We start from the raw sequence: 21,393 nt of genomic DNA, 5'->3' as shown, positions 1-21,393 counted from the left end.
ATTATCCATTTTTTTTGTGTTTTTTTTTTTTTACACACATTTCGCTACACCCTCAATAACATCTGCTAAATATGTGTATGCGACCAATTAATTATGATTTGATTTACAATTAGTCCATTCACCTTAAGTTAGCTAGGTGGGACAACCACATATCACAGTCATAGTAAGTACATTTCTCCTAAATAAAGTAGCTATCAGCAAAATAAGAGCTAGTAAGGGGAGAAAGGGTCAAATGGGTGTTAGTTTATGAAAGACTTTTTCTTTTTTTAACTGTGTGAAAACTGATCTGTTAAGTGAAATCAAAAATGTAAGTGAAATGAGGTGTCAGCCTTGAAAAGAGACACAGATCTTAGCCTACTGTAACTGACCTAAGGAGGTTAATTGGAGTCAGAAACTTTGGATGGCAGATGCTATCATTTTCAAAGTGCTAATTCACCCAACTTTTTTAGTTGAACTTTAAATGAACCCACTGTGTAAGAGGCCACAAAACTGTATAATTAATTTAGCATTATACCGGTTATAACTATTCATGTTGTTGTGACTCATTCTAGGTGACATTGTCATTACAAAAGCAGAGAGTTTGTTGTCCACAAGATTATCCAAATGATCAGCTGCCATGACAATGTAAGGAAGTTTGTCATAAATGTAAATAAAATATACAATTTAGAGTGAAGTCAGATCCAAACCTGTGTCACGACTTCCTCCGAAGTCGGTCCCTCTCCTTGTTCGGGCGGCGTTCAGCGGTCGACATCACCGGCCTTCTAGCCATCACTGATAAAATGAACATGGAAAGGTAGTGGCATGGGAGTGGTTCTGAAACAGGAGAAACAGGTAATGAATGCACTATACACAATACAACAACTTATAGCACAAGTAGAGAAACGTTTTTTTAACAAGGGAAGGACTGTATGAAAATGTACATACTACCAGCACATATTCCAACACAGCTATAAACAAAGGCAGCATACAACAATAGTAAGAACAAACTACGAAGGACAATATACAAATGGCACACAAATCACTTTGTGCACGCACAAGTTCAGAGATACCAGTCCAGCTGTTGTTGTGCAGAATAGAGATAAGCTTGCTGCTCTCTCTGTGACTGCTTGAAGGAGACAGAAAGATAACTGCCTTTGATTGGCTGATCCCACTGTGTGATTAGGCCCCTGGCAACCATGACCTCCGAGCAAACAAACGGTTTGGTCAGGACCAGAGGTGTGAAGGGCCAGTTTACGACCTTTAGCCTAGCCTGTTTTGCTCCAGAGGGGGTGGGGAGCCTACTGCGGGAGTTAGAAAGTTGCAGAGTTTGTGTCCCTTAGAGTGGGCTGTGAGATGGTGTGCTGAGAGCCTCTGGTAGGAAATTCATAACACATGGGAACCTTAAACTGTTCAAAGTACAAGTGACAGCCAGGTGAGTTTAATTGAAACACACATATACAAAAACATGATTGGTTGATTTAGACATGACCGGACTCATGTGGGCAAAGGCGGACTCTGCCTCTGGTCAGCTGCCACCTCAGATCAGCCATCCACGAGGGACACCCAGGGTAAGTCTGGCTGGACTCTTAGAGGGCGGTACTGCCTGGAGCACCTTGAATGACCTCACCAGGGACCCATGGTATGTGCTGTTGGTCCCATTGCCTTTGTCTCTATTGCCTTGGTCAAGGTGGTCCAACCAGGCTCCTCAAACCATCACATTACGGACGTCCAATGTGTGCCTGATGAAGAAGTCCTCTCTGTAGGCCATGTCTGGAGGGAATGTGAGCTTCTGAATGTGTTCCATCTCATCTTGAAGACCCGGACTCCTGTCTTGGTTTGTGTGGAGACCACCACCTCCACTTCCACCTCATAGGCCCTGGAGCACTGGTACCTAACTCGGACCACTGAGCCATCTGTCATGTCTGGGGCCTAGTCAAACTGTATGGAATCATCATGTAGCACTGTACTCTCTCCAGCTGGGGGTGAGGACGTAGACGTGGTGTGGGATGAAGACTCACATAGTGACTGGGAGTATGTCCATCATATGCTCGCTTGGTGTTCAGAAGGCCTCTCCTTGAATGGTCTGTCATAACAAACTATAATACATGGGTATGATCCTTTATCAAATCAAGAGAAATAATGAGTAAAGCCTCAGGACTTTTCCTCACTTAGTATAACTTGTTTGTAAGATTCATTCTGAGATGCCTCTGGCACTAGTGACTAGCAGTGTGTGGCTGGAATATAATCTATTTTGTTAGAATTTTTAACACTGGTATATGCATTCAGATTTAAATTGATGAACAGTGCCAGAAGCATAGTGGGCCTAGTATGGTATCTACATATTAAACATCATATGTTGAACAAATATAATATTTTAAACGAGTGACACTTAATAATCAGGAGCTTAATGTGACATTTGTGGATATACTGTAAGTTGTGAGGAAAATAAAGTGGTGTGTGGAGGTAGCCTGTAAGCATAATGATATGAATAGCTGTAATACACACACTAGCCAAATATTTACACACGTTTGCAACTAATTTAAATAGACTACCCAGAAATTGTTTGCATTCTTCAAGTCAATCATTTGTATTTCTTACCAGCAAGAACAAAATTACAACAGTGATAGCATATCCACAAGGGTTACAAGTTTTAAAAATGTTCATTTTCAAGAGTGCACTTCATGCAATTCTTGACATTCTGTCTTCCCGAATTTGTTCCAGGACTGAATCGAATGTTATTAAATTCACAATCAATTCGGGGTTAGAATTCATTGAACTTAAAATAATGTGATTTTTTTTTTGTCCAAATGCAGCTGTCTGTTGCCTTGTCTCTACTCATCAGTTCAGTGAGACAGGTGGAGTTATACGGTGCCACCTGTTCTGCAAGTCTATTGTAGTATATGCAGTGCCAGGTAGGCTACCTGACTTTTACTTTTGCAGAGAACACCTGGGCAGAGAGCAACATTTGCATATTTATAGAATTAATCATAGAAATGAAAATGAAAAGAATGGGCTTGGAAGCTCTAACCCTGGCAATTTGACTGGTACACTGATGGGCAAACTCACAATGGCTGCCTGGCATTGTGATGCAACAATTCAATCAATTTTCTATCAACTAATGCTGGATTGCCATGGTAATGTAGAAAGTGAATTCAAATGATGCGAACTGATGGGGCTCATGCAATGGAATGCATTTTTTATAATGTCAGTTGAGTTGAAAGGTACACTTCCTGCTTTTACTTTTACTTTTATCTTTGTGGTCATTCTTCGTGTAAATAAATATATGTTTCGAAGTCAATCATGGTGCCAATAATTGTTTCAATTACACCAGATGTATGTCCTTGAACCGGCTACTTTAAAATCGCACACAGAATAGCTTACAAGGATCATTTAGTTGCTAATGGCAGCATGAAGAACAGTGTTGGCCTTCAACTTCAGCTACTCAATGAGAGAGGGCAGCACTGATCTAGCCTGCAACTAAATTTTCCTAATAACTTCTTCTGTGTGCCATTTTAAAATAATCAGTTCAAGGACATACATTTGCTGTAATATAAGGAATTATTGCTACCATGATTGTCTTAAAAAATATACAATTATTTACATGAAGATTGAACACGAATATTGCCATTTTTCCATTCACTATAACGGGGATCCTGTTTTCTGCAAACAATGCCTGCAGTACCGCGGTCATTCTTGAACTTCATGGCTTCAATGAGGGGGCAGTCGTTCTCCCCTGGAAGTCACTTCATTGAAGTTGAAATTTCAAATGGTTAAAGTAAGGGGGTTTGGTAAGGGTTAGGGTAAAGTTAAGGGTTTAGGCAAGGGAATTTCCCAAGGATTCCGGATAGCACTAACCCAGTGAATTTAAATTCAGGATGAGTCATCAGGCACATAGTCTGCCTCTGTACACAGGCCAATGTGCAGCCTACTTTTTAAACACAGGTGTGCATGTTTATGGCTCAACAATAGGGAGATAGACTGAACTACAGACACAATCTAATTTCATAAATCTAAATCAACACAAGTACAATCAGCATACCAATATGATTTATGAGACAGGTATCATGTTCAGGCACAGTTTTTGATGACTGACGTGGTTTACTCCATATTTAATGCATCCCGGTAATGAGGTAACGTAATGCTATTGATGTCGCGCTACTTGTTAAGACAGTACAACTGAGGGATCATTTACTATGTAAAAATTATAATTTTTATTACATTTAAATCGGTGCATCCCCACTCTCAGAGACAAACAGACCTTGACTGACTCTCAAATTCTAAAAACATTAGAATCAATAATTGACATTGGAGAGGAAATAAATCATCAATAAATAAGTTATTTACATATTAACAGACCTGTATGGTTTCAAGGACTCTTTTCTTGCCTCCAGATGAAATTTTTCAGCTTCACTTCGAAAAGACCAGGAAAACACCTCCTTGCATTTTGGGAAGAGAACCAGAGATACAACAAGCAGTGACTTGTTGTGGAGCTACAGTTGAAGCCCACTGCATCTTTGTATTGATACCTCAGTGAAAGCCCCATACAGTTTGCCCAAATCAACCCAAACATTGCACAAAACCCCATCACGTCTGCCGACTGTGCCCTCTGGAGAAGGATTCTGACTCTGGAACTCCGGCTCTACCAGCTTCGCTATGCCAGGAGACTGTCCACAGCTGGTGCTGCCAAGCTGCTAACCCACATGATGCACCCGTTAAGGGCACTGAGCTGTGTGTGGCGGCCACTCTGTGTGGCTGTGATGGAAGAGAGGTGGATGGGTCAGGAGAAAAGATCAATGATGGGGAGTGAAACAGATGATAAGGCAAAGACAGCTGCAAGTGAACCAATCTCTCAAGCAGAGGGAGAGGATAAGAGGCAGTGCCTCTCACCAGCCATGAGTGGGCAGCACTGTTCAAGTTTCCCATTATTTATGTTAAGTGCACAAGTACAGTGAAATGTCTGCTGGAGGTAGAGGTAGGCAGGTGCTCTCTGGCCCAAGCCTGTAATATGTCTGCAGTGACGGGACACGGCTGCAGGGAAAGCTGTTCTCTGTGGGTTCCAGTTCACCCTATGCCTACTGTGTGCAGGATGGAGGGTTGCGGTGGAGGAACTCCTCTCACTGGCCAGGGAGGCTGCGCCACACATAGAGACGTGTGGAGTATTGCAGAGAGAAGGAGAGAGAAGGAGGGAAGGTAAGAACAGAGGAGGAACAGAGAGGGGGAAAGGGATGAGGAGATCGGTAGTTAGGGTAATAAAGAAGGCTAGTGTGAGGAGAGAGAATCTTAGCAGAAGAAAGAAAATAAGAAATGTATATGAGCCAATAATTGCAGCCTTTTAGAGTATTACTGAAATGAAATGTTAGACTACATTAATGTTCATCATTTTTATAAACATCAGAGGTCATGTTTTAATTTACTTTAAAAACCTTTTGGACCCGCTTGAAAGTATAATAACAACATTATTCACAATATGTAACCTAGGAAATCACATTTTAGACTTAGATTAGCTAGAAGCACTTGATTTAGAGTACTTGATTTTATCAGTCTCGGACAACTGTGACAGAGTTAAGAAAATATTTTATTCCTGATAAGTAATTTTTCTGAGAAGTCATTGATGAATGCAAGATGTCCTTGGACTGCAGAAAGAAGATTGGGCCACAAGTACAACCTGGTCCTCAGATGTCCCTGGACTGCAGAAATCAAGTTGGGCCACAACCTGGTCCTCAGATGTCCCTGGACTGCAGAGCAGAAGTTGGGCCACATCCTGGTCCTAAACTTGCGTCTGCCCCCTTCCCCCTCATCAATGAGACAAACATGGGGAGCTGAAGGATTTCCCTTGGGTCGGCTCAGGTTGCATGAGGATGAGCAGGCCGTCTCCATATCATAACACATGGTGGAGGCTTGGCACTTGTCCCTGGGCCCTGTCATAGAGGAAAACATGGGAAATCTGTGGTAAAGCTCATAGAGGTTGTCAAGGAAGCTCACCTCTGGGGTTGGCTCATCTCCCTTGTCCATATCTCTCCGCATGCTGGAGGCTCAGCGCTGGCGGTGGGGTGAAGGAGGCGCTATCTGCCAAGGGAAGTAAGTCCAGGACGTCTCTGCTGGGTACGCCGGCTCATCAAAGGACATCCATGGTTCCTTGGGGTAGTAGGGTTGAGACTTCCAAGACTCAACAGAGTCAGCAGCAGACAGGTAATCTCTGAAACGTTCCTGATATTTGTCTTTGACATCTTTGTTTGCTTTAGCAGTTCTCTGTATTTTACTGTATGTGCATGAACTCCATCTTGTCTGTGAAGTAACCACACATCAAAAAGCTGTATCGCCACAAGAATGTTGTACTCACACCTTTCCTCTTCATAGTGAAAATTGGAAATGAAGTTCTTGGAATGACAAGTTTCTTGTCTTTAGAAAATTAGACCTTAGCAACATAATTGCTATAAACCAACACTGCTTTTATGACATTATTGTGACATTAGAATTGTGATGGCATTCATTGTTTAAGTATACTAAGGGAGGTGGTGGGGGGAATGCATTGAAGTGACTATGGGTAAATCTCACTGTGTCCAGACAGAGATCTTTAGTAATAGAAAAACGACATGCATCTAACACTGCATCATTGTGAACCATCACATTTTTAAGGGTATTTCTTTATCATAGGTAAGCTAATGTTTACATAAGCCCATAGTGAACTTTTGTAATCGATATTGTGAAGTCGATAATGAACTATTGGAGGACCATCTCGAAGAAAACTGAACGAGGTGCAAAACTGCAAATCTGTGACGCATTTCCTTTACCGGCAAAACTGTTTTGATAACAACGGAAGTTGTATTTTCATCATTCTTAGTTTAAAGATGGCTCTTGCTAATGTGTTGCAGAGTGAGTCAGTAGACTTTTCAAACTATGGTCGCAAGTGTCGTGGCTTCAGCAGTAGTTTGTATGAAACAGAGTTGGGTTTGGAGTCTGTAGGGGGAGATAACCTCTCTTTCGCTGTGAGAACCGCCTGCTCTGACGGAGATGGGCCAGAAAGAAAGATACAATTCCTTCATGGCACAACCACATTAGCCTTCAAAGTAAGTGTACTCGCTACCAAATATGGTTGATAAATGAAGATGTCCCACTCGGGCCGTTTACCATTGGAAAAGAAAACATCAGTTCCGGTCTGCTTAATGGGTGGTTTTAGGCACCAACGCATTAGCGGCTGGTCTGCTTATTTCAGTTCGTTTACTGTACATAAACCAGAAGGAATGAGAGAGTGGGATGTCTCGCTTCGCCTTTTACCCGTTTGCACGATATGCTAGCTAATAAGTAACCATTGTTTGAGAGCAATTAATCGCGCGCTCACATAACGTTACAAATGGATTCCCCGTTGGCTAGCCATTTAGGTTTAAAGGTTTAATGTAAAAAAAAAAAAATGCAGAATATTAAATACATAGTTCCAAAACAAAGCTTTGCCGTACCAACGTGATGTGCATTCCATAACAAGCGCATCTCACCTGTGCTAACTCTTACTGGTCAACTGTGTACGCGATCACATTACCAGTTACCTATAACCCTGCGTACGTGTCCTTAGGCAACTGAAGATATAAACAACACATTAAATGAGCACATAAACAGGCAAAAATGACTGCTTCATGCCAATGGTCATTTTAGCTAGTCATATAGGCTACTTCTTGTTTAAACTTAGTTAGCTAATATTTTTTTTAAATGTTCCTTTATTTAATAACTAGGCAAGTCAGTTAAGAACAAATTCTTATTTTCAATGATGGCCGTGGAACAGTGGGTTAACTGCCTGTTCAGGGGCAGAATGACAGATTTGTACCTTGTCAGCTCGGGGTTGGAGCTTGCAACCTTCCGGTTACTAGTCCAACGCTCTAAACACTAGGCTACCCTGCCGCCCCAAGGGTTGCTTTAAAGGGTTGCTAGTTATTCTGAAAATAACTTTAAACAATGACATCGGAAATAATCAAGTTTAGGGTTATATAGGCCTAGCTATTACCCCTTGGCTAGCCATTGTCTAACTTCTGCCTCCATGTCCTTTTCCCCACAGTTCCAGCATGGTGTGATCGTGGCGGTGGACTCCAGGGCTACAGCAGGCGCCTACATCGCCTCCCAGACAGTGAAGAAGGTGATAGAGATCAACCCCTACCTGTTGGGCACAATGGCTGGAGGGGCTGCTGACTGCAGCTTCTGGGAGCGCCTGCTGGCCCGCCAGTGCCGCGTCTACGAGCTCCGCAACAAGGAACGCATCTCTGTGGCAGCCGCCTCCAAGCTACTGGCCAACATGGTGTACCAGTACAAAGGCATGGGCCTCAGCATGGGAACCATGGTGTGTGGCTGGGACAAGACTGGACCAGGTATGGATGTGATATGATGCTGTATAACTGGCGTCAATGTGCTAGTTTAGCAGTAATGCTTCTTTCACTGTCCCTGGCCTCTTACTGGGCTTGAACTAGTGATTATCTGCTCTGCAAACACGTGCTAGCCAGTTGCGTTGCCAAAAAGCTAGCAATTCAGCGACCCTAGTGAAGATATTTGAAGCTGTGGAGTGAGCTTATAGTACGCATAGCTGCGGGAAGTAGTTTGGGGGTGGGGATGCTGGGATTTGTTGGTGGGGGTGTGTGATGCAGAAATATTTTTTCTTAACCGGCGCTGATGTCTTTATCAGTCCGCTAATATATGACTAGTAAAGGCCCAGTGCACTACGTTTGTGATCATTTTTATAACGGAATTGATTTGAATTTGTGTTAACCAGCATTTGTAACTTCAATCTGATAATTTCCTGTACAAAACAGTTAATCTGATAATACTTGTGATATATAAAAATACTTTGATATGTTTTCCAGTTTATTGAAATACTTTGCAAATGCAACTTATTTCTATGTGTAAACTGAAATGGTCCATTCATTCCTTTTAACATTTTAGTAGATGTTCTTATCCAGAGCAACTTACATTCTCATACTTTTTTGCACTGGTCCCCCATGGGAATTGAACCCACAACCCTAGCGTTGCAAGCGCCATGCTCTACCAACTGAGCCATCACAAACCACTTAATAACTGTATTGTGCATTATTTCTCTTCATGGTAATGGAAAGTCTACAAGTATCTAACCTTAATGACCAGCCTATGTACAATACAGTAATTTACATTAAGTGGTTTGTAAGGACGGTAAATTAATACTGCACAAAAACGGTTTGTTTTCCATGTTATTTGATCAATGTAGTTTTTTTTATTTGATGTGGATGTTTTGTCTATGACCATAACTTTGCACCTTTTGATGTAAATGTTTGAGGACAAGGTTTTGTTCTTACTGTATACATTTAGAATGACAATCGCATGACAAACATTTTTCGGGGGGTGCTGCAGCACCCCTACTTCCTGCTGCTATACTAGTACGGTGTTATCGCTGTTACATCAGAGATTACCATAAACTATGTGATGAAATGTTGTCTTGAAGACTATGTTAATTTGTTTTGGCTCTAGTGTTCCATATTACATGTGTATTTGCAGGACAAAACAAAAATAAACCAAGCCAAGCATCACAAAGTTCTGCTCGCTAAATTCCTTTTCCACTGGCTCTCACTAAGTGTGCGCCTACAGAAATAAAGGCCTATAAAAAAATGTATCTATCTGATGGGATACCCAAGCTACATTCCCCCCCCCCCCCCCCCTCCCCAACATAGACAGTTTCCACACTGACAATATGCAATAACATTAGTTTGATAAAGACAGAGCATATTTTCATCAGAATCATTAAACCTAGGCCTACTCACCAAACCTATGCCATGGCCATAATTCAGTGTAGAATTGTTAAAATTCCTAGGACCAACATAATACAGTAAATCGAATGTCTGTATATCGAAAAGACAGATTTTAGTTTGTAACCCTGAAAAATGTCTTTCAATTTGCCAAATTGCGCCTCATTCCAAATTATCACTCTTTGAGAATAACTGTTCCCGACGCAATAAGCCAATCACTTCACACTCTTCTGTTCTATTCTGTTATATTACATCATATTTTCTTACCATAAAATAGGTGTTTTGACTGTGATAACGGCTGGGGAAATAAAAGCATATTGTCTGCTAAATTAACAAGGCTATGCCATTGCACAGCCATAGGCTTCTAATCAAGTGCCACACTGCTGAGGTTACTACCTTTTTTGAAGATATAATATAACCAGTTGATATTACAGTTTCAATTAATTAATCTTAAATGGCACTTGTTTTTTTTATAGACTGAAAACAAATCGTAATTGCATCATATATATGTATATGTGTTTTATCTGTAATGGTTATGAATTAGGCATTGTTGCACACTGTTGGCACATTAACTAACATATTCCTCTCAATTGTACATTTTTAGCTTGACTCATTTTGACGTTATAACTACTTACATCTGCTCCCCCGTAATGTTTTGTCAGCCATCTTTGTTGAAGAAAGCCACCAGGGACGGGTGGCTCGCATCAAATTCATTATTGGAACCACTCGATATGATTGGTCATATAAAAACCTTGGGACCCAAATGCATAATGAGTGCTCTAACTCTCCCTTGTGGTGGTCTGGAGTAATGAAGCTGTGATGCTGGGTACCTCTAAGTCCCGCGGTGTAAACTCACAACTTTTTAAAGGAGGAACCACTATAGATAAATGTGCAATTTTTTTTTCTAGTACGGCCCTCATTCTAAAAGTAGCATTTTTTTTTCAAAAATTAGATAACTAGGGATCTGAATTTTGAATTGCACACGTGAGCCACATAAAGATTGCCGTAGCCTAAATGTCATATTTCCCATGAGTTATGAATGTATGGTACATCCTTCCCTTAAAAAGGAGAGGTGCCTTTCCTCCCTATCACGCTGCATATTAAAGTTGTTGTGACTAAGGAGTGCAGTATAGACTACAATAAGAGACGGGACACACCATAACGACCACAGAACATCAGCCGCATGTCTCTCTCGTCGCGATGTGTTTTGTCCTATATTTTTATTTTTAACCCTAGCCCTCGCACGAGGTCTTTGGTAGGCCGCCATTGTAAATAAGAATTTGTTCTTAATTAACTGACTTGCATAGTTAAATAAGTTTAAAAAATTGTCTTTTCATTTCCTGGTGATTCTACATGTTGAATTGCCACCGTCCATGGACGCTCAGCCGGTGATATAACACACACAGCCGTTGGAACCAAAATGCAAAGCGTGTGCAAAGCGTGTGCAAGGGTGGCTGAAGAATCTAAAATATATTTTGATTTGTTGAGCACTTTTTTTGGTTACTACATGATTCCAAGTAGAAACCAGGAACCAATACATCAAGTCAGTTAGGAAAGCAAAGGTTAGCTTTTTAAAACATACATTTGCATCCTGTAGCTCTAACTCCAAAAAGTTCTGGAACAGTGTAAAGTCCATGGAGAATAAGAGCATCTCCTCCCTGGCTACCCCAACCCCGGCCAACAGCTCTGCACCCCCCGCAGCTACTTGCCCAAGCCTCCCCAGCTTCTCCACCCAAATCCAGATAGTAGATGTTCTGAAAGCGCTGCAAAACCTGGACCTGTACAAATCAGCTGGGCTAGACAATATGGACACTCTCTTTCTAAAATTATCCGCTGCCGTTGTCGCAACCCCTATTACTAGTCTGTTCAACCTCTCTTTCGTATCGTCCGAGATTCCTAAAAATTGGAAAGCTGCCACGTTCATCCCCCTCTTCAAAGGGTGTGACACTCTAGACCCAAACTGTTATAGACCCATATCCATCCTGCCCTGCCTTTTCTAAAGTCTTCGAAAGCCAAGTTAACAAACGGATCATTTTGAATCCCACTGTACCGTCTCCACTGTGCAATCTGGTTTCCGAGCTGGTCATGGGTGCACCTCAGCCAAGCTCAAGGTTCTAAACGATATCATAAGCTCCATCGATAAAATACAGTACTGTGCAGCCGTCTTCATAGACCTGGCCAAGGCTTTTGACTCTGTCAATCACCGTATTCTTGTCGGCAGACTCAACAGCCTTGGTTTCTCAAATGACTGCATCGCCTGGTTCACCAACTACTTCTCAGATAGAGTTCAGTGTGTCAAATCGGAGGGCCTGTTGTCCGGACTTCTGGCAGTCTTTATGGGGGTACCACAGGGTTCAATTATCGTCCGACTCTCTTCTCTGTATGTATCAATGATGTCGCTCTTGCTGTTGGTGATTCCTTGATCCACCTCTATGCAGACGACACCATTCTGTATACATCTGGCCCTTATTTGGACACTGTTAACAAACCTCCAAACAAGCTTCAATGCCGTACAATTCTCCTTCCGTGGCCTCCAACTCCTCTTAAAAGCTAATAAAACTAAATGCATGCTCTTCAACCGATCGCTGCCCGCACCCGCCCACCCGACTAGCATCACTACTTGGGACGGTTCTGACTTAGAATATGTGGACAACTACAAATACCTAGGTGTCTAGCTAGACTGTTAAACTCTCCTTCCATACTCATATTAAGCATCTCCAATCCAAAATTAAATCTAGAATCGGCTTCCTATTTCGCAACAAAGCCTCCACTCACGCTGCCAAACATACCCTCGTAAAACTGACTATCCTACCGATCCTCGACTTCGGCGATGTCATTTACCAAATAGCCTCCAACACTCTACTCAATAAACTGGATGCAGTCTATCACAGTGCCATCCGTTTTGTCACCCAAGCCCCATATATCACCCACCACTGCGACCTGTATGCACTCGTCGGCTGGTCCTCGCTACATATTCGTCGCCAGACCTACTGGCTCCAGGTCATCTATAAGTCTTTGCTAGGTAAAGCCCTGCCTTTTCTCAGCTCACTGGTCACCATAACAACACCCACCCGTAGCACGCGCTCCAGCAGATATATCTCACTAGTCATCCCCAAAGCCAACACCTACTTTGGTCGCCTTTCCTTTCAGTTCTATGCTGCCAATGACTGGAACGAATTGCAAAAATCACTGAAGTTGAAGACATATCTCCTTCACTAACTTTAAGCATCAGTTATCTGAGCAGCTAACCGATCACTGCAGCTGTACATAGCCCATCCAACCAACTACCTACCTCATCCCCATATTGTTTCTATTTACTTTTTTTCTCTTTAGCACACCAGTATTTCTACTTGCACATCACCATCTGCTCATCTATCACTCCAGTGTTAATTTGCTAAATTGTAATTACTTCGCTACTGTGGCCTATTTATTGCCTTACCTCCTTACTCCATTTGCACACACTTTCCTTTTAACATGAGTCTTGAATATTCCCATGTAAGACGTTTTAGGTTGTAGTTATTATAGGAATTATAGGATTATTTCTCTCTATACCATTTGTATTTCATATACCTTTGACTATTGGATGTTCTTATAGGCACTTTAGTATTGCCAGTGTAACAGTATAGCTTCCGTCCCTCTCCTCGCCCCTACCTGGGCTCGAACCAGGAACACATCGACAACAGCCACCCTCGAAGCATCGTTACCCATCGCTCCACAAAAGCCTTGCAGGGCAAGGGGAACAGCTACTCCAAGTCTTAGAGCGAGTGACGTTTGAAATGCTTTTAGCGCGCACCCCGCTAACTACCTAGCCATTTCACATTGGTTACACCAGCCTAATCTCGGGAGTTGATAGGCTTGAAGTCATAAACAGCACAATACTTGAAGCATTGCGAAGAGCTGCTGGCAACACGCACGAAAGTGCTGTTTGAATGAATGCTTACGAGCCTGCTGCCGCTCAATCAGACTGCTCTATCAAATATCAAATCATAGGCTTATTTATAACATAATAATAACACAGAAATACAAGCCTTAGGTCATTAATATGGTCAAATCCGGAAACTATCATTTAGAAAATAAAATGTTTATTCTTTCAGTGAAATACGGAACTGTTCTGTATTTTATCTAACGGATGGCATCCCTAGGTCTAAATGTTGCTGTTACATTGTACAACCTTCAATGTTATGTCATAATTATGTACAATTCTGGCAAATTAATTACGGCTTTTGTTAGGAATAAATGGACTTCACACAGTTCGCAACGTGCCAGGCGGCCCAAACTGCTGCATATACAGTGGGACAAAAAAGTATTTAGTCAGCCACCAATTGTGCAAGTTCTCCCACTTAAAAAGATGAGGCCTGTAATTTTCATCATAGGTACACTTCAACTATGACAGACAAAATGAGAAAAAAAATCCAGAAAATCACATTGTAGGATTTTTTTTATGAATTTATTTGCAAGTTATGGTGGAAAATAAGTATTTGGTCAATAACAAAAGTTTATCTCAATACTTTGTTATATACCCTTTGTTGGCAATGACAGAGGTCAAACGTTTTCTGTAAGTCTTCACAAGGTTTTCACACACTGTTGCTGGCTTTTTGGCCCATTCCTCCATGCAGATCTCCTCTAGAGCAATGATGTTTTGGGGCTGTTGCTGGGCAACACAGACTTTCAACTCCCTCCAAAGATTTTCTATGGGGTTGAGATCTGGAGACTGGCTAGGCCACTCCAAGACCTTGAAATGCTTCTTACGAAGCCATTCCTTCGTTGCCCGGGCGGTGTGTTTGGGATCATTGTCATGCTGAAAGACCCAGCCACGTTTCATCTTCAATGCCCTTGCTGATGGAAGGAGGTTTTCACTCAAAATCTCACGATACATGGCCCCATTCATTCTTTCCTTTACACGGATCAGTCGTCCTGGTCCCTTTGCAGAAAAACAGCCCCAAAGCATGATGTTTCCACCCCCATGCTTCACAGTAGGTATGGTGTTCTTGGATGCAACTCAGCATTCTTTGTCCTCCAAACACGACGAGTTGAGTTTTTACCAAAGTTCTATTTTGGTTTCATCTGACCATATGACATTCTCCCAATCTTCTTCTGGATCATCCAAAAGCTCTCTAGCAAACTTCAGACGGGCCTGGACATGTACTGGCTTAAGCAGGGGGACACGTCTGGCACTGCAGGATTTGAGTCCCTGGCGGCGTAGTGTGTTACTGATGGTAGGCTTTGTTACTTTGGTCCCAGCTCTCTGCAGGTCATTCACTAGGTCCCCCCGTGTGGTTCTGGGATTTTTGCTCACTGTTCTTGTGATCATTTTGACCCCACCAGATCTTGCGTGGAGCCCCAGATCGAGGGAGAATATCAGTGGTCTTGTATGTCTTCCATTTCCTAATAATTGCTCCCACAGTTGATTTCTTCAAACCAAGCTGCTTACCTATTGCAGATTCAGTCTTCCCAGCCTGGTGCAGGTCTACAATTTTGTTTCTGGTGTCCTTTGACAGCTCTTTGGTCTTGGCCATAGTGGAGTTTGGAGTGTGACTGTTTGAGGTTGTGGACAGGTGTCTTTTATACTGATAACAAGTTCAAACAGGTGCCATTAATACAGGTAACGAGTGGAGGACAGAGGAGCCTCTTAAAGAAGAAGTTACAGGTCTGTGAGAGCCAGAAATCTTGCTTGTTTGTAGGTGACCATAATTTGCAAATAAATTCATTAAAAATCCTACAATGTGATTTTCTGGATTTTTTTTCTAATTTTGTCTGTCATAGTTGAAGTGTACCTATGATGAAAATTACAGGCCTCTCTCATCTTTTTAAGTGGGAGAACTTGCACAATTGGTGGTGGCTGACAAAATACTTTTTTGCCCCACTGTACCCTGACTGCTTGCACGGAACGCAAGAGAAGTGACAATTTACCCTTGTTATAAGAAATTTATGTTAGCAGGCAATATTAACTAAATATGCAGTTTTAAAAATATATACTTGTGTATTGATTTTAAAAAAAGGCATTGATGTTCATGGTTAGGTACATTGGTGCAACGATAGTGCTTTTTTCGCAAATGCGCTTGTTAAATCATCACCCGTTTGTCGAAGTAGGCTGTGATTCAATGAGAAATTAACAGGCACTTCATCGATTTTATATACAACGCAGGATACGCTAGATAAACTAGTAATATCATCAACCATGTGTAGTTAACTAGTGATTATGTTAAGATTGATTGTTTTTTTATAAGATAAGTTTAATGCTAGCTAGCAACTTACCTTGGCTTCTTGCTGCCCTCGCGTAACAGGTAGTCAGCGTGCCATCCAGGCTCCTCGAGGAGTGCAATGTAAGGCAGGTGGTTAGAGCATTGGACTAGTAACCGGAAGGTTGCAAAAACGAATCCCCAAGCTGACAAGGTAAAAATCTGTCGTTCTGCCCCTGAACAAGACAGTTAACCCACCGTTCCTAGGCCGTCATTGAAAATAAGAATGTGTTCTTAACTGACTTGCCTAGTTAAATAAAGGTGTAAAAAAAACAAATCGGCAAATGGGTGTCCAAAAATACAGATTACCGATTGTTATGAAATCTTGAAATCGGCCCTAATTAATCGGTCGACCTCTAGTACAGACATTATTGTCATGTGTAGGAATACAAGCAAAAATATATGGAGGGGTGTGAGGGGCAAAACGTTTTTCTGTTGCCTGAGGGCACCGATGTAGTAGTAAAGGGTTAACATTTCACCTTCTAACGCCTTCCAGGCCTCTACTACGTGGACTCTGAGGGGAACCGTGTCTGCGGGGACCTGTTTGCTGTGGGCTCTGGCTCCATGTACGCGTATGGCATCGTGGACAGCGGTCTGAAGCAGAAGGACCTGACTGTGGAGGAGGCCTGTGATCTGGGTTGCAGGGCCATCTACCAGGCCACTTACCGCGACGCCTACAGTGGAGGACAGGTCAACCTGTACCACGTACACAGTGAGGGCTGGAACAGGGTGTCCCAGTCCGATGTCTTAATGCTGCACCAACAGTACCAGGCAGAAAAGGCATAGGAGGGGTAGGTGTAAAGAATGATAGCCAGAGGGACCATTCAGTTTTCGAAAAGTGTTTACACACATCCAAACTTGGCACAGTATCTGGTCTATTGAAAAATGACCTTTTATAGAATATAAGTAACTTTGCTGTCACTACACGTTCCTTACTGTGCCTGGGATAAAGGGGTGTTCCTTCTGTTAAACAGTTGCTTTGCTGACTTAACTCATATTTTTTCCCTTTTGACTGCTCTAAAGTTTTCAATAAATGTTCTCATTCATTCTCATCTTTCTAATGTGTGCTTTTTTATTGGTAGCAGAGAATTTAACAGACCAGTAATCATTTACAGATCCCATTATTGCCTTGAAGGATTAAGGCAAAGGAGATGCACTACATGACCAAAGGTATGTGGACACCTGCTCGTCGAACATCTCATTCCAATCATGGGCATTAATATGGAGTTGGTCCCCCTTTTGCCGCTATAACAGCCTCCAATCTTCTGGGAAGGCTTTCCACTAAATGCTGGAACATTGCTGCAGGGACTTGGTTCCATTCAGCCACATGCAATAGTGAGGTCGGGCACTGATGTTGGGCGATTAGGCCTGACTCGTAGTCGGTGTTCCAATTCATCCCAAAGGTCTTCGATGGAGTTGAGGTCAGGTCTCCGTGCAGGCCTGTCAAGTTCTTCCACACCGAACATTGACAAACCATTTCTGTATGGAGCTCACTTTATGCGTGGGGGCATTGTCATGCTGAAACAGGAAAGGGCCTTCCCCAAACTGTTGCCACAAGGTTGGAAGCACAGAATAGTTTAGAATGTCATTGTATGCTGTAGCGTTAAGATTTCCCTTCACTGGAACTAAAGAGCCTATCACGAACCATGGAAAACAAGCCCAGACCATTATTCTTCCTCCACCAAAACTTTACAGTTGGCACTATGCATTGGGGCAGGTAGCGTTCTCCTGGCATCCGCCAAACTTAGTTTTGTCCGTCGGACTGCCAGATGGTGAAGCATCCCAGAGTCGTCTCTTCACTGTTGACGTTGAGACGGGTATTTTGCGGGTACTATTTAATGAAGCTGCCAGTTGAGGACTTGTGAGGCTTCTGTTTCTCAAACTAGACACTAATGTACTTGTCCTCTTGGTCAGTTGTGCAACGGGGCCTCCCACTCTTTCTATTCTGGTTAAAGCCAGTTTGCGCTGTTCTGTGAAGGGAGTAGTACCCAGCATTGTACGAGATCTCCAGTCTCTTGACAATTTCTCACATGGAATAGCCTTCATTTCTGAGAACAAGAAAAGACTGAGTTTCAGAATAAATTATTTGTTTCTGAACATTTTGAGCCTGTAATTGAACCCACAAATGCTGATGCTCCAGATACTCAACTAGTCTAAAGAAGGCCAGTGTTATTGCTCCTTTAATTAGAACAACAGTTTTCACCTTTGCTAACATAATTGCAAAAGGGGTTTCTAATGATCAATTAGCTAATCCAAGTTTATCATTCTAAAAGGCTAACACAACGTGCCATTGGAACACAGGAGTGATGGTTTCTGATAATGGGCCTCTGTACCCCTATGTAGGTATTCCATAAGAAATCTGCTGATTCCAGCTACAATAGTAATTTACAATGTCTAATCTGTATTTCTGATCAATTTTATGTTTATTTTATTTATTTTTATTTCACCTTTATTTAACCAGGTAGGCTAGTTGAGAACAAGTTCTCATTTGCAACTGCGACCTGGCCAAGATAAAGCGTAGCAATTCGACACATACAACAACACAGAGTTACACATGGAGTAAACAAAACATACAGTCAATAATACAGTAGAACAAAAGAAAACAAAAAATATATATACAGTGAGTGCAAATGAGGTAAGTTAAGGAAATAAATAGGCCATGGTGGCGAAGTAATTACAATATAGCAATTAAACACTGGAATGGTAGATCGGCAGAAGATGAATGTTCAGGTAGAGCTACTGGGGTGCAAAGGAGCAAAATAAATACATAAATACCAGTATGGGGATGAGGTAGGTAGATATATGGGCTGTTTACAGATAGGCTAAGTACAGGTGCAGTGATCTGTAAACTGCTCTGACAGCTGGTGCTTAAAGCTAGTGAGGGAGATATGAGTCTCCAGCTTCAGAGATTTTTGTAATTCGTTCCAGTCATGGGCAGCAGAGAACTGGAAGGAAAGACGACCAAAGGAGGAATTAGCTTTGGGGGTGACCATTGAATATACCTGCTGGAGCGCGTGCTACGAGTGGGTGCTGCTATGGTGACCAGTGAGCTGAGATAAGGCGGGGCTTTACCTAGCATAGACTTGTAGATAACCTGTAGCCAGTGGGTTTGGCGACGAGTATGAAGCGAGGGCCAACCAACGAGAGCTTACAGGTCGCAATGGTGGGTAGTGTATGGGGCTTTGGTGAAAAAACGGATGGCACTGTGATAGACTGCATCCAGTTTGTTGAGTAGAGTGTTGGAAGCTATTTTATAGATGACATCACCGAAGTCGAGGATCGTTAGGATGGTCAGTTTTACGAGGGTATGTTTGGCAGCATGAGTGAAGGATGCTTTGTTGCGAAATAGGAAGCCGATTCTAGATTTAATTTTGGATTGGAGATGCTTAATGTGAGTCTGGAAGGAGAGTTTACAGTCTAACCAGACACCCAGGTATTTGTAGTTGTCCACGTATTCTAAGTCAGAGCCGTCCAGAGTAGTGATGCTGGACGGGCAAGCAGGTGCGGGCAGCGATCGATTGAAAAGCATGCATTTAATTTTACTTGCTTTTAAGAGCAATTGGAGGCCACGGAAGGAGAGTTGTATGGCATTGAAGCTCAGCTGGAGGTTAGTTAATGCAGTGTCCAAGGAGGGGCCAGAAGTATACAGAATGGTGTCGTCTGCGTAGAGGTGGATCAGAGAATCACCAGCAGCAAGAGCAACATCATTGATGTATGCAGAAAAGAGATTCGGCCCGAGAATTGAACCCTTTGGCACACCCATAGAGACTGTCAGAGGTCCAGACAACAGGCCCTCCGATTTGACACATTGAACTCTATCAGATAAGTAGTTGGTAAACCAGGCGAGGCAATCATTTGAGAAACCAAGGCTGTCGAGTCTGCCAATAAGAATGTTGTGATTGACAGAGTCGAAAGCCTTGGCCAGGTCGATGAATATGGCTGCATAGTAATGTCTCTTATCGATGGCAGTTATGATGTCGTTTAGAACCTTGAGCGTGGCTGAGGTGCACCCATGACCAGCTCTGAAACCGGATTGCATAGCGGAGAAGGTATGGTGGGATTCGAAATGGTCAGTAATCTGTTTGTTAACTTGGCTTTCGAAGACCTTAGAAAGACAGGGTAGGATAGATATAGGTCTGTAGCAGTTTGGGTCTAGAGTGTCACACCCTTTGAAGAGGGGGTTGACCGCAGCAGCTTTCCAATCTTTGGGAATCTCAGATGATACGAAAGAGAGGTTGAACAGGCTAGTAATAGGGGTTGCAACAATTTAAGCAGATTATTTTAGAAAGAGAGGGTCCAGATTGTCTAGCCCGGCTGATTTGTAGGGGTCCAGATTTTGCAGCTCTTTCAGAACATTGGCTATCTGGATTTGGGTAAAGGAGAAATGGTGGGGGCTTTGGTGGGTTGCTGTGGAGGGTGCCGGGCAGTTGACAGGGGTAGGGGTAGCCATGTGGAAAGCATGGCCAGCCGTAGAGAAATGCTTCTTGAAATTCTCAATCATAGTGTATTTATCGGTGGTGACAATGTTTCCTAGCCTCAGAGCAGTGGGAAGCTGGGAAGAGGTGCTCTTATTCTCCATGGACTTTACAGTGTCCCAGAACTTTTTTGTGTTAGTACTACAGGATGCAAATTTCTGTTTGAAAAAGCTTACCTTAGCTTTTCTAACTGCCTGTGTATATTTGTTCCTAACTTCCCTGAAATTTGCATATCACGGGGCTATTCGATGCTAATGCAGAACGCCACAGGATGTTTTTGTGCTGGTCAAGGGCAGACAGGTCTGGCGTGAACCAAGGACTATATCTATTCCTAGTTCTACAATTTTTGAGAGGGGCATGCTTATTTAAGATGGTGAGGAAGGCACTTTTAAAGAATAGCCAGGCATCATCTACTGACGGGATGAGGTCAATGTCATTCGAGGATACCCCGGCCAGGTCGATTAGAAAGGCCTGCTCGCAGAAGTGTTTCAGGGAGCGTTTGACAGTGATGAGGGGTGGTCGTTTGGTCGCAGACCCATTACGGATGCAGGCAATGAGGCAGTGATCGCAGAGATCTTGATTGAAAACAGCGGTGTATTTGTAGGGTGAATTAGTTAGGATGACATCTATGAGGGTGCCCGTGTTTACTAATTTGGGGTTGTACCTGGTAGGTTCATTGATAATTTGTGTGAGATTGAGGGCATCAAGCTTAGTTTGTAGGATGGCTGGGGTGTTAAGCATGTCCCAGTTTAGATCACCTAGCAGCACGAGCTCAGAAGATAGATGGGGGGCAATCAGTTCACATATAGTATCAAGGGCACAGCTGGGGGCAGAGGGAGGTCTATAGCAAGCGGCAACAGTGAGACTTGTTTCTGGAAAGGTGAATTTTTAGAAGTAGAAGCTCAAATTGTTTGGGTACAGACTTAGCCTGCAGAGTTCTGTATTACT

The 21,393-nt window shown here is 42.6% G+C and overlaps 1 protein-coding gene and 1 pseudogene across 1 annotated transcript; both read left to right on the top strand.

The window, feature by feature from the left end:
• The first annotated feature begins 1,463 nt into the window (after positions 1-1,463).
• Positions 1,464-5,145, top strand: LOC110522773 (annotated as a pseudogene).
• A 1,560-nt stretch (positions 5,146-6,705) lies between these two features.
• LOC110521641 (proteasome subunit beta type-5) lies at positions 6,706-17,022 on the top strand. Its single transcript, XM_021599328.2, has 3 exons — positions 6,706-7,046; positions 8,024-8,330; positions 16,467-17,022. The coding sequence occupies exons 1-3, from the start codon at positions 6,828-6,830 to the stop codon at positions 16,754-16,756; spliced, it is 816 nt and encodes a 271-aa protein (XP_021455003.1). The 5' UTR covers positions 6,706-6,827; the 3' UTR covers positions 16,757-17,022.
• The last annotated feature ends 4,371 nt before the right edge of the window (positions 17,023-21,393 follow it).

The sequence above is a fragment of the Oncorhynchus mykiss genome, chromosome 30, assembly GCF_013265735.2.
Source record: "Oncorhynchus mykiss isolate Arlee chromosome 30, USDA_OmykA_1.1, whole genome shotgun sequence".
NCBI classification, from domain to species: Eukaryota; Metazoa; Chordata; class Actinopteri; order Salmoniformes; family Salmonidae; genus Oncorhynchus; species Oncorhynchus mykiss.
This window is presented reverse-complemented; position numbering and strand designations above follow the sequence as displayed.